Raw genomic sequence first — 15,432 nt, 5'->3', positions numbered from 1 at the left:
CTTCAAAGCCCCGAAAGTAACGTCATTCTGGACGAGCCGAATCAAGCCTATGAACAAGGACTTGCTACCGTTTTGTGCTTGCTTTCAGGACTTCAAATTTTCCAGCCAACGCACCCAGAGCATAGCCGACATCTTCGTGTAGTTCGTGGCTTTCATGGTCTACATATGTACGCTTCTGAGTTCTGGGTAGAGTATCTACTCAGTATTGCGGCTTCTGAGAATGGCATCGATCCCAACTCGGTATTCTTTACCAGGTCGCATGAGCTTTCTGTGGCAATGAATTCCTTTTACTCAGCAGAGGATCTCGAAATATGTCGGGAAGCGGACGACCGGCTTCCTTATATCAAGAGGCACACTGCACTTTATCTTGCAGCAAGAGTCATTGCTTCAGAACGGGCGGCGAAAACGATAATCGCTGGTCAAAGAACTGGTAAGATCCACTAGAAATATTTGGATTTCAGCCTAATAATTGCTAACAGCGTCGTCAACGTCAGATGGTGTCGACAAAGTCACAGGGTTACACTCCATGTTGCTGAATTACCAGCACACCGTCAAAGAGCTTCTTAAATTGTTCAGGCTCCCAGACGTCAGCATTCAAGAACTAGAAAGGTTCAAGCAAGATTTCCGCTCCACTGCTTTTACCTGCAGGTTCTGGTCTTGTCCACTAGCCGGAACTAGATTCGAGAGCGAAGCCCTTAGAGACGACCATGAGCGTGCCCATGTCCCTCGCATTGTCTGCGAGATATCGGGTTGTCAATATCCTCCGTTCACCTCTACTGAAGCTCTAAAAAGACACCATACTAAGTATCATTTCCAGGGCATCCCTAATATTAGAATCAGGGCGCCACCTGGCCTAGAAAAGATGTCGACAGAGTCTAAATCTGCCAGCCAGCTAGGCCATCTCCAAAAAGATATTCTTGGAAATGGACAGATAGTGTCCATAATTTCAGAATCCATGATTGACAAGACCAGCCAACCGTACGCTTCGAACTTTCCTTCGTCTGTCCCACCGACGACCGTCTCGTCACCTCGGGGCGTCGATGTGCCAGATACAACAACGCAGGTATCCACTCAAGCTGAGGCGTCGTCGACTAAGCCTATAATCAACAAACCGGGCTTACTGAGAGACTATGCAACAAACCAGCTTAACCCGACTGGCGAAGAGTACCTTCCAAAAAGTATAGACGACTTGGGCGAACAAAAGGTACTGCCTAACGGAATCTTGCTTGGTGGTCGTGAATACCGATGTAGAACGTTCAGTATTCAAGGCCACGGAGACACGGTCTTCATGCTCGGTCTAGAGTGCGCCAAAGTGTTGAAGTACCCAGACTCATACACTTTTTTCCAGAGGAACGAACCCCTTTACAAGCTTGTATTGAAACAAAGAGAGAAGGATCATCTTATCAAACAAGATGTTATACCGTTTTCGGACCGTTTTAGAAAAGGAGCCGTTGTCACGGCTCGTTCTATGTTTCGTCAGTTCGGTAGCCGCATCATCCTGAACGGTCGGAGGGTCATGGATGACTACTGGGAGGCCAACGCACAAGAGCTAGACTCGACAGACCCAACCACCATGAGTCAAATATCGCAAGAACCCAAGACTGCTAAATCTCAAGACGCTGCGCAGCTAAACCCGGGGAACGTTGATGTGGACGAGCATGAGAAAAGCACCCTACCTCCCATTCACGAGGAGCTTCCGCCTGAATCGAAAACATCAGGCCATGAATGGTCTGTCGTCTTCAACCAAAACGTTTCTCAGATGTTGTACGTCGATCTTGTTCACACGTTAGTTCACGAAAGTGTAGCTTGCTGTGTGCGCTTCAGTCATGATGGCAAATACATTGCTACAGGAAGCAACGGAATTGCCCAGATTTACGACTCCCAGACGGGCGGAGAACTTTGCGTTTTCAAGCTTGACAGTCATAACAGCTCTGGCAAAAACTATGTTCGTTCTGTGTGTTTTAGCCCCGACGGCAAGCATCTCGTCACAGCAGGGGAGGACAAAGTGATTCGTGTAAGTTATATCGATACCGATTTAGAGCTTCCGAGCAGCTTGCTGAAGCCACTCTCTTCTCTGCGACTCTAACTGTATATCTAGGTCTGGGATATATCGAAACGAAAGATCCGCAGCACCCTAGTAGGTCATACGTCAACTATCTTTGCTCTAGATGTCGCGAAGGATGGACGCATGATTGCCTCTAGCAGCGGTGATAGCACGGTTCGCCTGTGGAGTTTCGACAGCGCTGGTCATATACACACGCTTAAGCCAATAAGTGATGTGAATTTTGTAGCTTTCTCGCCCGATTCTCAGTATGTCGTCACGGGCTGTATTGAAACAACCGGTTCGATATGTATTTGGGAAACTCAAACAGCGCATCTACGAACCTACTTGCAAGGAACAGACAGACATAAAGAAAATGTCTTTGATGTTGCTTTCACTCCAGATGGGAGAAAAATTATCAGCGGTTCTTCCGACAGGACAATCAAGATGTGGGACTACGGTAGTCCAGACGCCATCAACCTGTTACCCAAGGGCGACCAAAACGTCCAAACGTTTGAAGGACATTGGGTAAGTTCGAATTAGCTTCACCGCTTGTCTCTTGTTCGTGTATGATTTCGGGCTAATGTGTGGCGCAGAACTGCATCGTCTCTGTTGCATCTACCCCTGATGGCGCCTGGGTCATATCAGGTTTGAAGAATGGTACCGTACAGTTCTGGGATCCTCATACCGGTGCAACTCAACTCGAATTACAGTGTCACGAAACTTCACTTACTGACATGGCGGCGAGCCCGATTAGGGGTTGCTTTGCTACTGTTTCTCATAAGGGGACGACGAGGATATGGTCTTACCGAAAATTGTCATGATGTTATACCATCTTGCTTGATACTAAAAATTGAGGCTTCCGAGGAGCCCGAGGAGCCCGAGGAGCCGGAACCTCAGATCAATTGATATCCAGTGTCTATATCTATACTGTTTGTTGAATCAACAATACTCCTTAGCTTTTATAAATTGTTGAAAGTTGAGCGAAATTGCGAAAGGCGCAGCATTTTTCTTTACATTCTAGATTTGATCATGAGTCTCAGCAAACTCTAGAGTTGAGATTAATTCAGCTCTAAAGCTACATGTTGCTGTCTACTGTTGATTGGAAATACATGATGGCGTCTATGCAGCTTTCAACGAGTTGTTCAATCTTGACTTAAGGCATATGGGGGCTGTCGTTCGGGGCCTTTCCACAGTGTTGTTGATCCATACTTCAATATGGCTTCTTTAGATGCAATGTTCTTGTTTGCATCTTCTCTTAGGAGCAAGTTGAACCAAGGGAAGCTAACTCTTAGCTCTGGAGCTTTTTGCTGCTTCTTCCATTTATTATTCTTGTGTTCAATAAAAGATAAGAAGAAACCTAAAAGAAGCAGCTTGCGGCACAGGGGATAGGAGCAATCAACATCAAGGACAGAATAGGCTTCAGACATTTCTCATGACAATTACCCCACAGAGAGCTCAATCTAGTCTACTGTCAATTTTCTGCAGTCGACATGTTAGTTCCAACAACACACAGAAGCCCACCAAACCCCCTTCAGCAGCCAACCCGACCCATGTCAACCTCGCCACCCGAAATCTGTCAGAATCAACAGGAATTGCCATCTTTGGCAGGTCGAAGCAGCACCTCCAACACTCAGGTCCCAGCAGACGGGGGTATGGGCTCTCGTTATAGGCAGGCTGGGAAATTCTGGTCCCATACTGCTAGGCCTCGCTGCGCAATGTGCCCAACTGATCTCTTCCAACGGCCAAACCGCTCGAGGGGCCTCCCCTGCACCCATGGTGCCCCAGAACGCGGCCCGAACCCGTCGAATCAGACCCTGTCAACACGACGACTCTTCCTGGTCTGGATCAACCCTTCAGCGAAGGATGGAGACATCCGCCACGGCGTCTATACAAGCGTGTTTTGTGCAATGGTTGCTCTGCTGTGCCTTTCAACTGCATCTCGGAAATTATGTGACGCTGTTGGAGCGCGTCTGCGAAGGGTTTGACGATTGTTGCAAAGAACCATTGCCATTTCGTAATTGTCGCCTATCTTGGCGAGTATTTTTTTGTAGAATGTGATAAAGCCTTGCTCTCGTGGGCTAGTCCCCGTGAGCCCGTCAATCCTCAACACTCTCGCCCGGGTTCTCAAGGTCTCATCACATACCCATAACCATGGCAAATGCTGACGCATTGATAGCAAGTCTCCAAGACATCAACGGCGAAGCCTTCACGGACAACGCCGAGAGGATACGCGCGCGATACGCCCTCTACGACGCCCTGCGCAAGGTCCAGACGCCGTGGGACATCGCGTGGGACCACATTGTCGTCAAGGGCGGAGGCAATGCCGCCATCAAGACCCTGATTGATGCTGGCGTCTTTGAGAAGTGGCATGAAGCTGGTGGGGGGCCTGTCACCTGTGACGAGCTTGCAAAGCTCACCACCGGCGCCGATGCCCTTCTCATACGTACGTGCCTAACCTAGAGCCCCTCCCAGCAAAACAGCTAATTGACTGCCCATGAACAGGACGCATGATGCGTGCTATCGCAGGCCAGCGCCTCGTCATAGAAACTGACATCGACACCTACGCCCGTACGCCGTGGGCGCGGGCCCTCGGGGAGGACGCCCCGCTGCTGGCCATGTACGGCGGCTTCTATGGCGAGCTGACGAACCCCATGTTCCGGAGCCTGCCGTACTTCCTCAAGGAGACGGTGTACAAGAACCCGACGGACCGCAACAACTGCAACTTCCAGCGCTGGCAGGGCGACCCGGACGCCGTCTTCTTCAAGTACGTCGGCACGAACCCGCTGCTGACGTCCGACTTCAACGACGTCATGGAGTGCCACTCGCGCGACAACCTCACGGCGTGGCCAAACGTGTACTCCACGGAGCGGCTCGTTGACGGGGCGCACCCGTGCCGGGCGCTGGTGGTGGACATTGGCGGCGGCAGGCGGCACGATTTGAAAAAGTTCCATCTCCGCCACCCGCAGGTGCCTGCGCGGAACCTCATCCTCCAAGACCTCCCCGACTTTCTCAAGGCGTCAAGTCGGACTCGGCCTTCACGATCCAAGCCTACGACTTCTTCACGCCGCAGCCCGTTCGCGGGGCGCGGGCGTACTTCCTCCACAACGTGCTGCACGACTGGCCCGACCCGACGGCCGTGGAAATTCTGCGGACGACGGCCGAGGCCATGGAGGGGGGGTACTCGAAGCTGCTGATCCACGAGAGCCTGATTAGTGAGAAGGAACCGCTGTGCAAGGTGACGGCGACGGATATGATCATGATGGCGGAGCTGGCGTCGGCGGAGAGGACGGAGGGACAGTGGTGTGAGCTGATTGCGAGCGCGGGCCTGCGGGTGGTGAAGATTTGGAGGCCAGTGCAGGCGGTTGAAAGTGTCATCGAGACGGAACTGGCGTGAACGGCATGGTGACGATGAACTGGGTGGTTTTTCATGAAGTTGGATTTCCTGTAGCATTTAGCAAACCTGCTAGCAATAAGGTCTCGTTCGGTCGTTAATATATGAAAATGAACCATATTCCGAACGGGCCCTGTTTACGCGCGTATCGAACTTGTTGCCATCGTTCTGGCTCATGCGCTAGGACATTCTCAGCCGCAAACTCCGGGAGAATGAGCATAGTGATCATAGTAAGCCGGTCGTTCCTGTAAGATGCCGGGATGACAGGCAGGACTAGGGCATCTCCACAGTCCCGAGGGGTGACTGAGTTTGAGGAGCAGATGGCAAACCCGACTTGCAAAATTAGTTTGCAGGAACGCAGGATGACCATCGTTCCAAAAGCGATAGTATTGGGCCTGCGAGACCCAGGTGTGAGCAACTGAAATATCATTGGTAGTGTGTATGCTGGCGGGCAAGCTCGACGACATGCCCGTCTTGGTATCCTTTTTTTACGCCCCGGCTGGCTCCCTTTCGCTCAAGCCCCTTGTCTACCCTCTACGCTCCTGCGTTTACGACGTCTCCCTCTCTCCCTCTCTCGTCACTCGTATGCGTGTGTGCGTCCTTCGCTCCTCTACTTTCTCTGCTCGGCGGCGTTGCGGTCGTGCTCGTCAATGTCGATGGCCTCCCAGGGGTAGTTGATCCAGACGTCGCCGACGGTACGGGCAGCGAGGTAGTGGCCCGAGTTCATCATCTCCGCGGGCAGGGTACCCTTCTTCTGCTTGTCCTTGTTCTGTGGAGTGTCAACATCAGCCGCCTAAGGCAGGGGCGCGGGGGAGGGAGGGTGTGACTGACGTGCAGGACAAAGATGCCAAACTCAGTCTTCTGGCCCTTGCCGAGGCGCTGGCTGGCGGCCTCGACGTCCTTCTCGAGCTCCTTGACAGCATACTCGAGGGTGGTGCGGGTGTCGTCGACCTCGTCGACGATCAGGATGCGCTTGCCGACGAGGTTCTCCATGTCGCCGATAGCGTTGAGGTCAAGCCATTGGGTGCGGGTAACCTTTGTGCCGGGAACCTCGGGGACGCCAGGGGTGGCGTTGCCGCCAAAGGTCTCGGGGAGGCTCTCGTAGAGGGAGAGGCCGATGGCCTGGATAGGGATGTTGGGGTTGCCGGGCTTCTTCAAGAAGGAACGTAGGATACGGGCAGGGACGTAGCCGCCGCCGCCGATGGCGATAATAAGCTGGGGCTGGAAGGTCTCGAGGATCTTGACGGCGGACTCCTGGCAGAGCTTGTGGACCTGGAGAGAGAGGAAGCGGGACGTCAGTCGAGCATGTTCGCGGCGTACATGGTGTCACTGTGGAAGCAAGGGCGCAAGCAAGCGGGAGGAGATGAATGACATACATCGTTGTACGTGACGTAGAGCTTCTCAACCATTTTTGCGGTGTTTGGAGGGGTTTCTTTGACTCGAACTCGGTCGGCGACGGGTAGAATGTACTGCGGGGTAGGAGATGCGGATTTGTGCAGATTTGGAGATATTCTTTGACTCAGATGAGGTGGATGTCTGGTCGAGTCGGAGAAGGAAGAAGAAAGAAAAGGGATCGTATATATTGGGGGAAGGCAATATACAGAAGAGTGAAATCGACTAGAAACAAGCTTAAGTAGGAGGAGGATGGGACCAAAGTTCCGCCAGGAGTGCCGCTATTCAGAGGAGGAGAGAAAAAAAAAGAGAAGATGCGCGCGCGCGCCAGGCTGCCACAGTGACCCCTCCATCCGCCCATCCGTCAACCGCCCCGAGGAGGGAAATGACCCCGCCATGCGCCTTTGGGGATGTACTGTACATAGTACATGCACGCACCTGTCACCGGGCACAGTAGGCGTAGGCAGGGCAGGCGCGGGAGAGAAATTTTGTCTGGCGAGCCCCGAGCCCCGCGACGACACTGAACCTGCCTGCCCCCACATGCACGTGGACCTCAATGCTACGCCCCGCATGTCAGTCATTCACCGGCGGCACGTGAGTGGCTGTTGACCGGAGGACCCTGACCGGTTTCTTCACCGGTGTGTCGGAATCCGCCGTGTCCTCGGTGAAAAATCTCCAATCCCAGACTCTCGAGCCAATGAGAGATCTACAGAGGAGGAATTGCAGGGCTTGCCTAATCCCACCTACACCCCGGATCCCTGAGCAGGGCGCTAGTCTGTCACTGAATTTTCTGCTTTCCCCGGTCACCCAGAATTTCACGATAATTTTTAGGCCCTTCAACATGTAGGGCAAGTCAAAATCCAAGCTTGGCTCGGGTGAGTCGACCTGAGCAACCGTTCAGTGCCAGGACTTATTGCCATCTTTGCTGACCAACCGACACTGCGTCAACCTCTAGGACGATGTGAGTGAGATACCGCCGGCCTTGATGACATGCTGGTCCAAGCTCCATATCCACCCTACTTTCTGCCGTGGGCGAGTTGATAAGCGGTCAGTCAAGCTGGCGGCAAGCTGTCGAGCCAAACGACTTCACCTTTCCTGAGCTGAGGAAATGTAACAAACGGTTCATGTAAGCATTACGACTGTGTTTCAACTAATCGATGGCCACGCCAGGCCAGCGTTTTCTTGCGCGATGCACGATGCTCGATCTGAATTCTCATCCTGGTGTTGCCCCATTTCCGTAGTCTCATGGCTTCGGTCTGAGTGACGTTGCAGTGGCAAGAACTAACACAGTGCTCCTGTGCCGCTATGGCCTGATGCGAGAGCACGAATGTGACGATGTTCCAGGGAGAGGAATCAATGTGATGGCTCCGGCCACATCTGGACATGCAATTGTTACGATCGCTTTCGATTGGTTCAATGCACTATCAAACCCGAGTCCTGCCGCTTGTCTTAGGGGCACTGTCTGTCTTCCTCAGTGGCGTCGCATTTTCCTCAATATCCTAGGTCGACTCCAGAGGGCCTAAAGGCTATCCAGACGCTCAAGTAACACCTTCATCATCAAATTCCGCAATTCAGTGTCCTTGTGCGAACCCTCGGGCGCAATCCCCTCCCGCCAGTGCAATATCCCCTCACTCGCCAAAACGTATGCCGCCCAAAACGCGTCAAACACGCCGGGGCCGACGCCGGGACGCGGGTAGAAGCGCTCGTTCTCCTAGACATAGCCAGCTGGATCTCCCACGAACCCGTCCCGCTTCTCGTTGACCTTCAAGCCCGCCATGCTGCCCAGGCCGCACACCCAGAGCTTGGCCTTGTCAAGCGTGTGGTTGTAGCCGATCCGGAACTTGATGTTGCGCGCGTCCTTCTTCAGGTCGTAGTGGATTACTGCTAGCGCAGTACCCATCTCCCGCGCGAGCTCGAGGACGCCGGGGCGGCCGATGAACTTGAGGAGCTGGTCGAGGTACGCAGGGCGCGTCGAGAGGTTAGGGTGATCTCGGAGCATCTCCTTGACGGCGGCCGGCTGTTCGAAGCCGAGCCAGGTCTTGGGGTGGAGGTTATAGTTCTCAGGAATCATGATGGCCCTGCGCTGGTAGGTGGGGTTGATGATCTTGTCGATGATGACGCGGATGACGGCGGCTTTGATCGGCCGTACGCGTTCCATGACGAGACGGCCATTCATCTCGGGGAAGGGCTCGACGAGCTGGTCGGGGAGATGGTCGGAGCTTCCGCTGCTTCTGATGAGCATGTGCTGGCGAGGCGCCGCGGCGATCGCGACGCGCGAGATGTAGGGGTGGTTCTTGCCGAGGATATCTTCGAGTTGCTCGGGGAGCAGGCGGAACCAGTGGCGGAGCATTTGGTACATCTCGACGGCGCCAAAGTACCCCTGACAGAGCCTAGCGTAGGACGCGCGCTCCTTGAGGACCTTGCCGTCCTTCAGCATGTAGATCTGGGTGTCCCAAGTCTGTGAGTGGTACATGAGGCGAAGGCGCGGCGCGTGGGTGGGCGGTGGGGGTTGTCGGGCGGCCTCCTGAGGGAAGAGGAGTCCCGGAGGGGGCGAGAGATGTTCGTCGTCCCCGGTGTTGTTATCATCCGAGGAGGATGCGTCTTCCCACTCCTCATCCTCCTCGAGGATGACTGGCATCGGGATGAGGGGGGCTTTGGGGGCCATGTTCAATAGGGACCTGGTTGCTGATGGCAGAAAGAGGGAAGTAATCAATCGAGGTCAGCCCTTTTAAAGGTGATCAGCCACTTGTGGGTGCTTAGTCGTCGGTATCAAGCATCCGTACTGGAAACCTCGCCTCGTCGAGTGCTTATGCTATCCGTGTTCTAGGCGGTGTTCAAAACGGCGGTTTGGGTTCTCTCATGACCCCATCACTAACAGCTCGGGCGCTATGAGATGCTCGGTCAGCAAATGCAAAAGGAAGAAATATTTACCTCGACTGCTTCGTCATCGTTAGTCGTTATTCCGTCCCATCATTGGATCACGTATACTCGCAAACAATACGCTAACGGTATAGGATAAGAGTGACAATGACATGAGCTAAGGGAGGAACTCAGGGGCACCAACTTGATTGACAGAGACACTGACAATGAAAACAGCAAGGAAGACCACCCAGATGGCCGGCGAGACTAATATAACAAGTGAAAATGATGAATAGAGCCGGCAAGTGGTGGGTGGGAGAGGCTTTGAGAGCAAGTGCGCGATGGCGAAAATAGCGGGCAAAGTCGACACAAAGAAAGGAGAGAAAGATAGAAGGCCGTTTAATAGCAGCAGCGGTGTATGAGATAGCGATCGATTGAACACCATGTAGGCAGTGATAGGGAAACAGAAGATGACAAAAGAGAAACAAGGCACCTTGATTCAAGTGTTTGTTGGCCGGAGGATTGGGTTGTTCGTTACAAAGGTGGGGTGCTCGTGTATGTATCTTGACCCGATGATACCAGGCATATTGAGGAAAAAGCTGGAAGCACATCGAAGATGCCTCGAATAGGGAAACACGGTCTAAAGGGAACAATGCTCTAGTTGCAGGCGAGCCACTGTACTACAGGACCGAATGCCTTGGTTTGCTATACCCCTAACCCAGCATAGAAGCACAGTTGCCCGAGTGGTATTTCAATAGCTGATCTTCAGGACACATGCTTGACTGATGAACACAACCGCCATGTACTCTCGGGATGAAGGTTCGTCCAGTTGGGGCATTCTCTACCAAGAGGATGCTACCCCTGGCAAATGTTGTTAGATGGAGTCATGCCCAGGTACACCATTTCGCATGTCCGCCAGCGAAGCTTGCTCGAACCCTCGAGGCTAAGCTGTGTATAGAGAAGATGTTTAATATTCAAAGTTTCAAAACACGTCTAAGAGACACGCCGATGAGGGTGTTCTATGACTGATGACTCCGGCGCAGGCTATGAGACGAAAGAGCAAGAAGGAAGGGCAAATCAAGTTCCGTAATCCTCAACCGCCCTGCGTTCCCTCTTTTTGGTGTGTTTCCTTCAGCTTCTTCTCCGTCTTCATGAATTCGCGAATGCCGACAGGGACATCGTTATATAGCTTCTCATCCCACATGTTCTTGGCGATCTTGGGGTCTTTGGGCACCCAGTTGGTCTCGGAACCGCCGCCGTCGTCGTCCATGGTAATTGAATCGCTCGCACCCTTTTGTTGCCGTAACTTCAGTTGTGCCTCGGCGTTTGCTGCCGACCACTCTTCCATCTCCTCCCTGTACTGTTCCCACACGCAGTTGACGCACCCGCTCATGCAACAGTGATCCGGCTCCTCGGGCCGCGGAGGCACAAGGATGCCGGCTATTATGTTGCCCTTCTGGCGCAGCTCCTTGAGACGCTGCGCGCGCGCGGCAGGACCGGCAAGGGGTGAGCCGAATATGATGGCGGCTTTCTCAGCCGCGGTTTTAGGCGGCGGCATCGGCACCGGCTGTGCGGATTGAGCTTCAGCAACGGGTTCCGGGGTTGGGTCTGGGGAGGGAGGCGACGTCTTACGGCCATGCTCCTGCTTGTGGACGGAGGAGGAGGGGGGCTCCTCTGGCTTCACATCGGGAATCGGTTGGGGGTCGTTAAGGATCGCCTCGTAGTATGCGCCCAGCGGGTGTGCTTGGGTCTTGGAGGGCTCGATCGGAGCAGGGCCAGTTTGCGACTGGCTGGTGATGAAGGCATTGCGAGGCATGCGGCTAACGCGTGGCACGAGAGGCCGTAGGCGGGGGAGAAATCTGGCGGGAGAGGACATTTTGGGTGGTGCTTCGTAGACGTTGGTCCAATTCTGGGAGGTTGAAGCCGGGTATTGGACCTTGTTTGGGGGTTGAGCGACGCAGGCCTGCGATCACTAAAGAGAGTAAAAGGACCCGGGCAGTTGGAATGCGGTCATAGCCGCGGACGTCATCGGTCCAGATTCTTGATTATGTAATAATCAAGTTTTGGTATCACGTGCGTTCGTGTTGCGCCTGCGAAGGACCCAGAAGGAGCCTCATACAAGCGAACGGACCAAACAGACTGCAGGGAAAAAAAGAAAAAGAAGAAAAAGACTCAATGATTCTGAAATGAATTCAAAAAGAAGATAATCTATTTGATCTCTGTTGGAGGATGAGTCCAGGTAGTATTCGAGAAGCTTTCTCGAAACTTTGGCTGAGGAGCGTTCACCATGTTCAACAACGCCTTTCCCTGCTTGGTTTGGCGTGTCACTCCCAATGAGGAAGGCGGTGGGGTCGCATGTACACAAACGCGCTCCAGCTACCTCATAGTAAAGCCACCCGACCAGTGCATCGCGCATGCAGCCCACATCGGAAGCCCATGACTGTAAAACACCTTCGAATGCCAACAAACCGCGCCAAAATGCTTCAATAGAGCCTACGACGACGCGAGAATATGGAGGAATCCGCCCCCAAGCGCCGGAGGATTTCGCCACGCCTCGGAAGTCAACGCGACGACGACGACGACAACGACAATAACGGCTCGACCACACCCCCCGACCCTCCCCCACCACGGAGCAGGATTCCGCAAAGGCCTTCTTTCGCGTCGCCAACGAGAGCAAGCTTGGCACGATCGAATCCCGATATCCTAAGACGAAGGAGTAGAAGCCTGAGTCCAGCAAAGACTGGTAGCAGCAATCCAGCAACACAATCTACACAGAATGTTGCCGGAGAGGGGTCTGCCGCCCAAGCCGGGGGCCAGGCCGAACGTTTCCTAGAGAGAGGGCCTGCGCGTCCGCGGAGTGACATGTCGGGCTCGACAGCTGTCGAATCTCAGAACATGGGCTCGCCCGCACGACGTATCCCAGGATCCAGACTCAGCGGTGCGCTGGCGTCTAGACCACGCCGGTCAGGCGGCCTGCCGAATCCTAGGCCACTCCCCGACCCCGAACCAGACGATGAAGAGTTCAATCCATTTGCCGGGCGCGTTATCAATCGTACGCCGCCGACTGGCGTCATTCCTGCAAGAGCACCGCCTCCCGAACCAGAGCCCGACGACGAGCCCGAGCTCCCACCAACGCCGACGCAAAGGGGACAGGCTGATCCTGTGGTCACAACACCTCCCCTGGGCATCCACGATACGCCGTCGAAACGGATACGGCGTACTGCTTCACCGTCTAAGAGCTCGCCACTGAAACAACCGCCTCTCCGCCCACCTGAGATTACGCAGACAACAAAAGACCCTTTCAAGAAGGCAATGCAGCGCCCTGTACGGGAGAAGAGTCCGAGCAGGATGGCGCGGAGGACGCGGTCGACGAAAGGTCCCTCAGGTACGCACGAAGCTCGTGGAATCTCGGTACCGGACCGGAACTCGGAACTCAAAGAAACACGAGACGCGTTGCAAGCGGAAATTGCGAAGCTTGAGGCGGACTTAGAATTTGCGACTGTGGAGAACGAGCGGCTGCGCAAGGCACAATCCCTCCGATCAGGTGCTCTGCAGCCTCTATCAACGTTCCGCCGGGAGCAATTACTGGACCTGCTGCGACGCCATCTTGTACGCCCAGAAAAGGAGGTCAAGCCAGATGCCGCGCAAGAGTGGTTCGACCTGGCAATGAACCCGACGTCTTGGCTGTCATTCGGATCTCTCGGGCAGACTCAGCTTCTCTCTGCCCAGGAACAAGAGGAGGACCTTCCTCCTCCGACGTCACACCATCCGGTCGCAATGTCAGCCGCCAATGAGCTTCCGTATTTGCAGGCGTTCACCCCGTTCCAGTTCTCAGGGACGACAAACATGCTGCCAAAAGAAAATGACTCGGATCCTCTGCTGCGTAAACACAATATTGTCATCAGATCAGCCCATCCTGTGGGGTTGTTCATGGCCAAGATAGAGATGACGGTCGACACGGAAAACCTGCAGATAACGGAGCTCAGCGTGCCCCGCCTAGACCCCGCGGCCGTCGCCGAAGTCGGCCCCTTTATCCAAAAGGTTACCCAAGGAGGTTCCAATACCCATATGAAACGAAATATCAGTATTGTCACCTGGGCGATGGCCGAATGGTATCGCATTGCGATTGAGCGTGCCAATGTCTGGCACACTCTGGAGAGGGAGCTAGGCGACAAGGAGAAGCTGGTGCAAAGTGTGGCTAAAATACGAACGAGACGTAAGAAGCGTAGGAGAAGAGACGACGACGACGACGAAGCAAACAACCAGGATGCAGATGGCTCGGCTGCTGAAAACCACCGCACTGAGAATCTGTCGCGGTCAACATTACTGCCTCATCTCGGAAGGACCGCCTATGAGATTCCTATCCCTGATGCTGTCAAAGAGGAAACATCGTGTCTAAGAATACAGTGGAGGATTGATTTTGATTGGGCTGGTGAGGCGCAGAGCAAGGTTGGATTGATGATTGGCATGCCTGGGAAGTGTGAGTTCCCCCGAGGAGAAGAATTCTTGACGAGGAGGATGACTAATAACACGCAGGGCATCGCGGCGATGAGCGCGGATCACTGGCCGCAGCGTCCAAGGTTTTCGAGAGACTTGTTAAAGATAATGAGGGACCAATGACGGCTGTACGAACTGTTGTTGCCTTGATGGCGGGCGATGCATTATCTTAGAAGATACCACCACGGCGTACTGCTTCCGCGCTGTTCTAGGAGTATGGTTTGTATCGCTCTGCCGAGACGGGTCATGAAAGGTTTTTTTTGGTAGCATGCTTGCCGGGCTTTTATGAACGGCCTTGACTTTGGTCTCTATCAAACGCACTTTTCTTGTCTCCCCGACCTCTCGCCAGACAGATCACCACATCAACCTCCAGGCTCTCAGGACAGAGGGCCTTGACCATTGCCACTGCCGCCATGGCCCCACGCATTGCCGTTGTAGCCTCCGTGGCCCCAAGCATTGCCGTTTCGTTGGTAACTACCATCCCCATGCCCATTCGTCCCATTGTGTCCGTTTGCGTTACGGGTGGGGCCGTAAGAAGTGCCAGGCGTAATACCAGGCCAGCCTGAACCCGCCAGGCCCATCGGGATCGGGCCGTTGGGACCTCCCCATCCATCGCCAAACCCACTACTCGGGCCACTGCCGTTGTCGCCGCCGCCGGGGATGTACCCGTTCGGGTTCCACGCCCTACGTGCCGCTGTGACAGCCATGTCCGCCGCGCCACGCAGGGCATCCGCGCTTGGAGAGCCGGAGGGGTAGTAAAGGCCGTCGTTCCAGGTTGTCCTGCCCGGACCGTAGGAGGTAGAAGGACGGCTGCCGTAGCCGAAGCCCATCGCGGTGGCGGAGTTCGGGCTATAGGTATCGCCGTAGATCGGGCCGCGGTTGGCGGCGTAGCCTGATGGTGATGGGAAGGCAGCGGAGTAGGCTGCTTGATTTGCGGCGACGCGGGAGGCCATGTAGGACATTGCGTCGGCTGGGGTGTGGGAAGGGGGGGGGGAGCCCGCTCGTGTAGCCGTTCGTGTTGCTGTACGGGTTGTTGCCGTAGCCGTTGAGGTTGCTTCCGTATCCGGACATGATGTTGGACGACGATGTGTGCCGCGGTTCGTGTAATCCTGATGAATGTTCTTTTTTTGTCGACATTCCTCTTTGGCGGGGCTTCTAATTGATGAATGCTTCCAAAGAGACTTTTGTTCATCCTGTAGATAAATATATATGTATGTTTGATAAGGGAACTGGTGAGGTGAATGTAGGT

General features: G+C 54.2%; 6 protein-coding genes across 6 annotated transcripts; 2 read left to right on the top strand and 4 right to left on the bottom strand.

The window, feature by feature from the left end:
* Positions 1 to 4,195: 4,195 nt before the first annotated feature.
* Positions 4,196 to 5,438, top strand: ColSpa_11315 (O-methyltransferase af390-400; the record flags this gene model as incomplete). The annotated part of the gene is made up of 3 exons (XM_049277527.1): positions 4,196 to 4,487; positions 4,547 to 5,065; positions 5,092 to 5,438. 3 exons carry the CDS (start codon positions 4,196 to 4,198, stop codon positions 5,436 to 5,438), a joined length of 1,158 nt encoding a protein of 385 aa, XP_049133484.1.
* Positions 5,439 to 6,045: 607 nt separating this feature from the next.
* On the bottom strand, positions 6,046 to 6,844 carry ColSpa_11314 (xylanolytic transcriptional activator xlnR; the record flags this gene model as incomplete). Its single annotated transcript, XM_049277526.1, has 3 exons — positions 6,046 to 6,204; positions 6,267 to 6,707; positions 6,812 to 6,844. The coding sequence occupies 3 exons, from the start codon at positions 6,842 to 6,844 to the stop codon at positions 6,046 to 6,048; spliced, it is 633 nt and encodes a 210-aa protein (XP_049133483.1).
* A 1,694-nt stretch (positions 6,845 to 8,538) lies between these two features.
* On the bottom strand, positions 8,539 to 9,492 carry ColSpa_11313 (uncharacterized protein; the record flags this gene model as incomplete). Its single annotated transcript, XM_049277525.1, has 1 exon — positions 8,539 to 9,492. The coding sequence occupies one exon, from the start codon at positions 9,490 to 9,492 to the stop codon at positions 8,539 to 8,541; it is 954 nt and encodes a 317-aa protein (XP_049133482.1).
* A 1,287-nt stretch (positions 9,493 to 10,779) lies between these two features.
* On the bottom strand, positions 10,780 to 11,562 carry ColSpa_11312 (UPF0655 protein; the record flags this gene model as incomplete). Its single annotated transcript, XM_049277524.1, has 1 exon — positions 10,780 to 11,562. The coding sequence occupies one exon, from the start codon at positions 11,560 to 11,562 to the stop codon at positions 10,780 to 10,782; it is 783 nt and encodes a 260-aa protein (XP_049133481.1).
* A 986-nt stretch (positions 11,563 to 12,548) lies between these two features.
* ColSpa_11311 (uncharacterized protein) lies at positions 12,549 to 14,356 on the top strand (the record flags this gene model as incomplete). Its single annotated transcript, XM_049277523.1, has 2 exons — positions 12,549 to 14,166; positions 14,223 to 14,356. 2 exons carry the CDS (start codon positions 12,549 to 12,551, stop codon positions 14,354 to 14,356), a joined length of 1,752 nt encoding a protein of 583 aa, XP_049133480.1.
* Positions 14,357 to 14,560: 204 nt separating this feature from the next.
* Positions 14,561 to 15,145, bottom strand: ColSpa_11310 (uncharacterized protein; the record flags this gene model as incomplete). The annotated part of the gene is made up of 1 exon (XM_049277522.1): positions 14,561 to 15,145. One exon carries the CDS (start codon positions 15,143 to 15,145, stop codon positions 14,561 to 14,563), a length of 585 nt encoding a protein of 194 aa, XP_049133479.1.
* Positions 15,146 to 15,432: the final 287 nt, after the last annotated feature.

The sequence above is a fragment of the Colletotrichum spaethianum genome, assembly GCF_022836535.1.
Source record: "Colletotrichum spaethianum MAFF 239500 DNA, contig45, whole genome shotgun sequence".
In the NCBI taxonomy this organism is placed as follows: domain Eukaryota; kingdom Fungi; phylum Ascomycota; class Sordariomycetes; order Glomerellales; family Glomerellaceae; genus Colletotrichum; species Colletotrichum spaethianum.
This window is presented reverse-complemented; position numbering and strand designations above follow the sequence as displayed.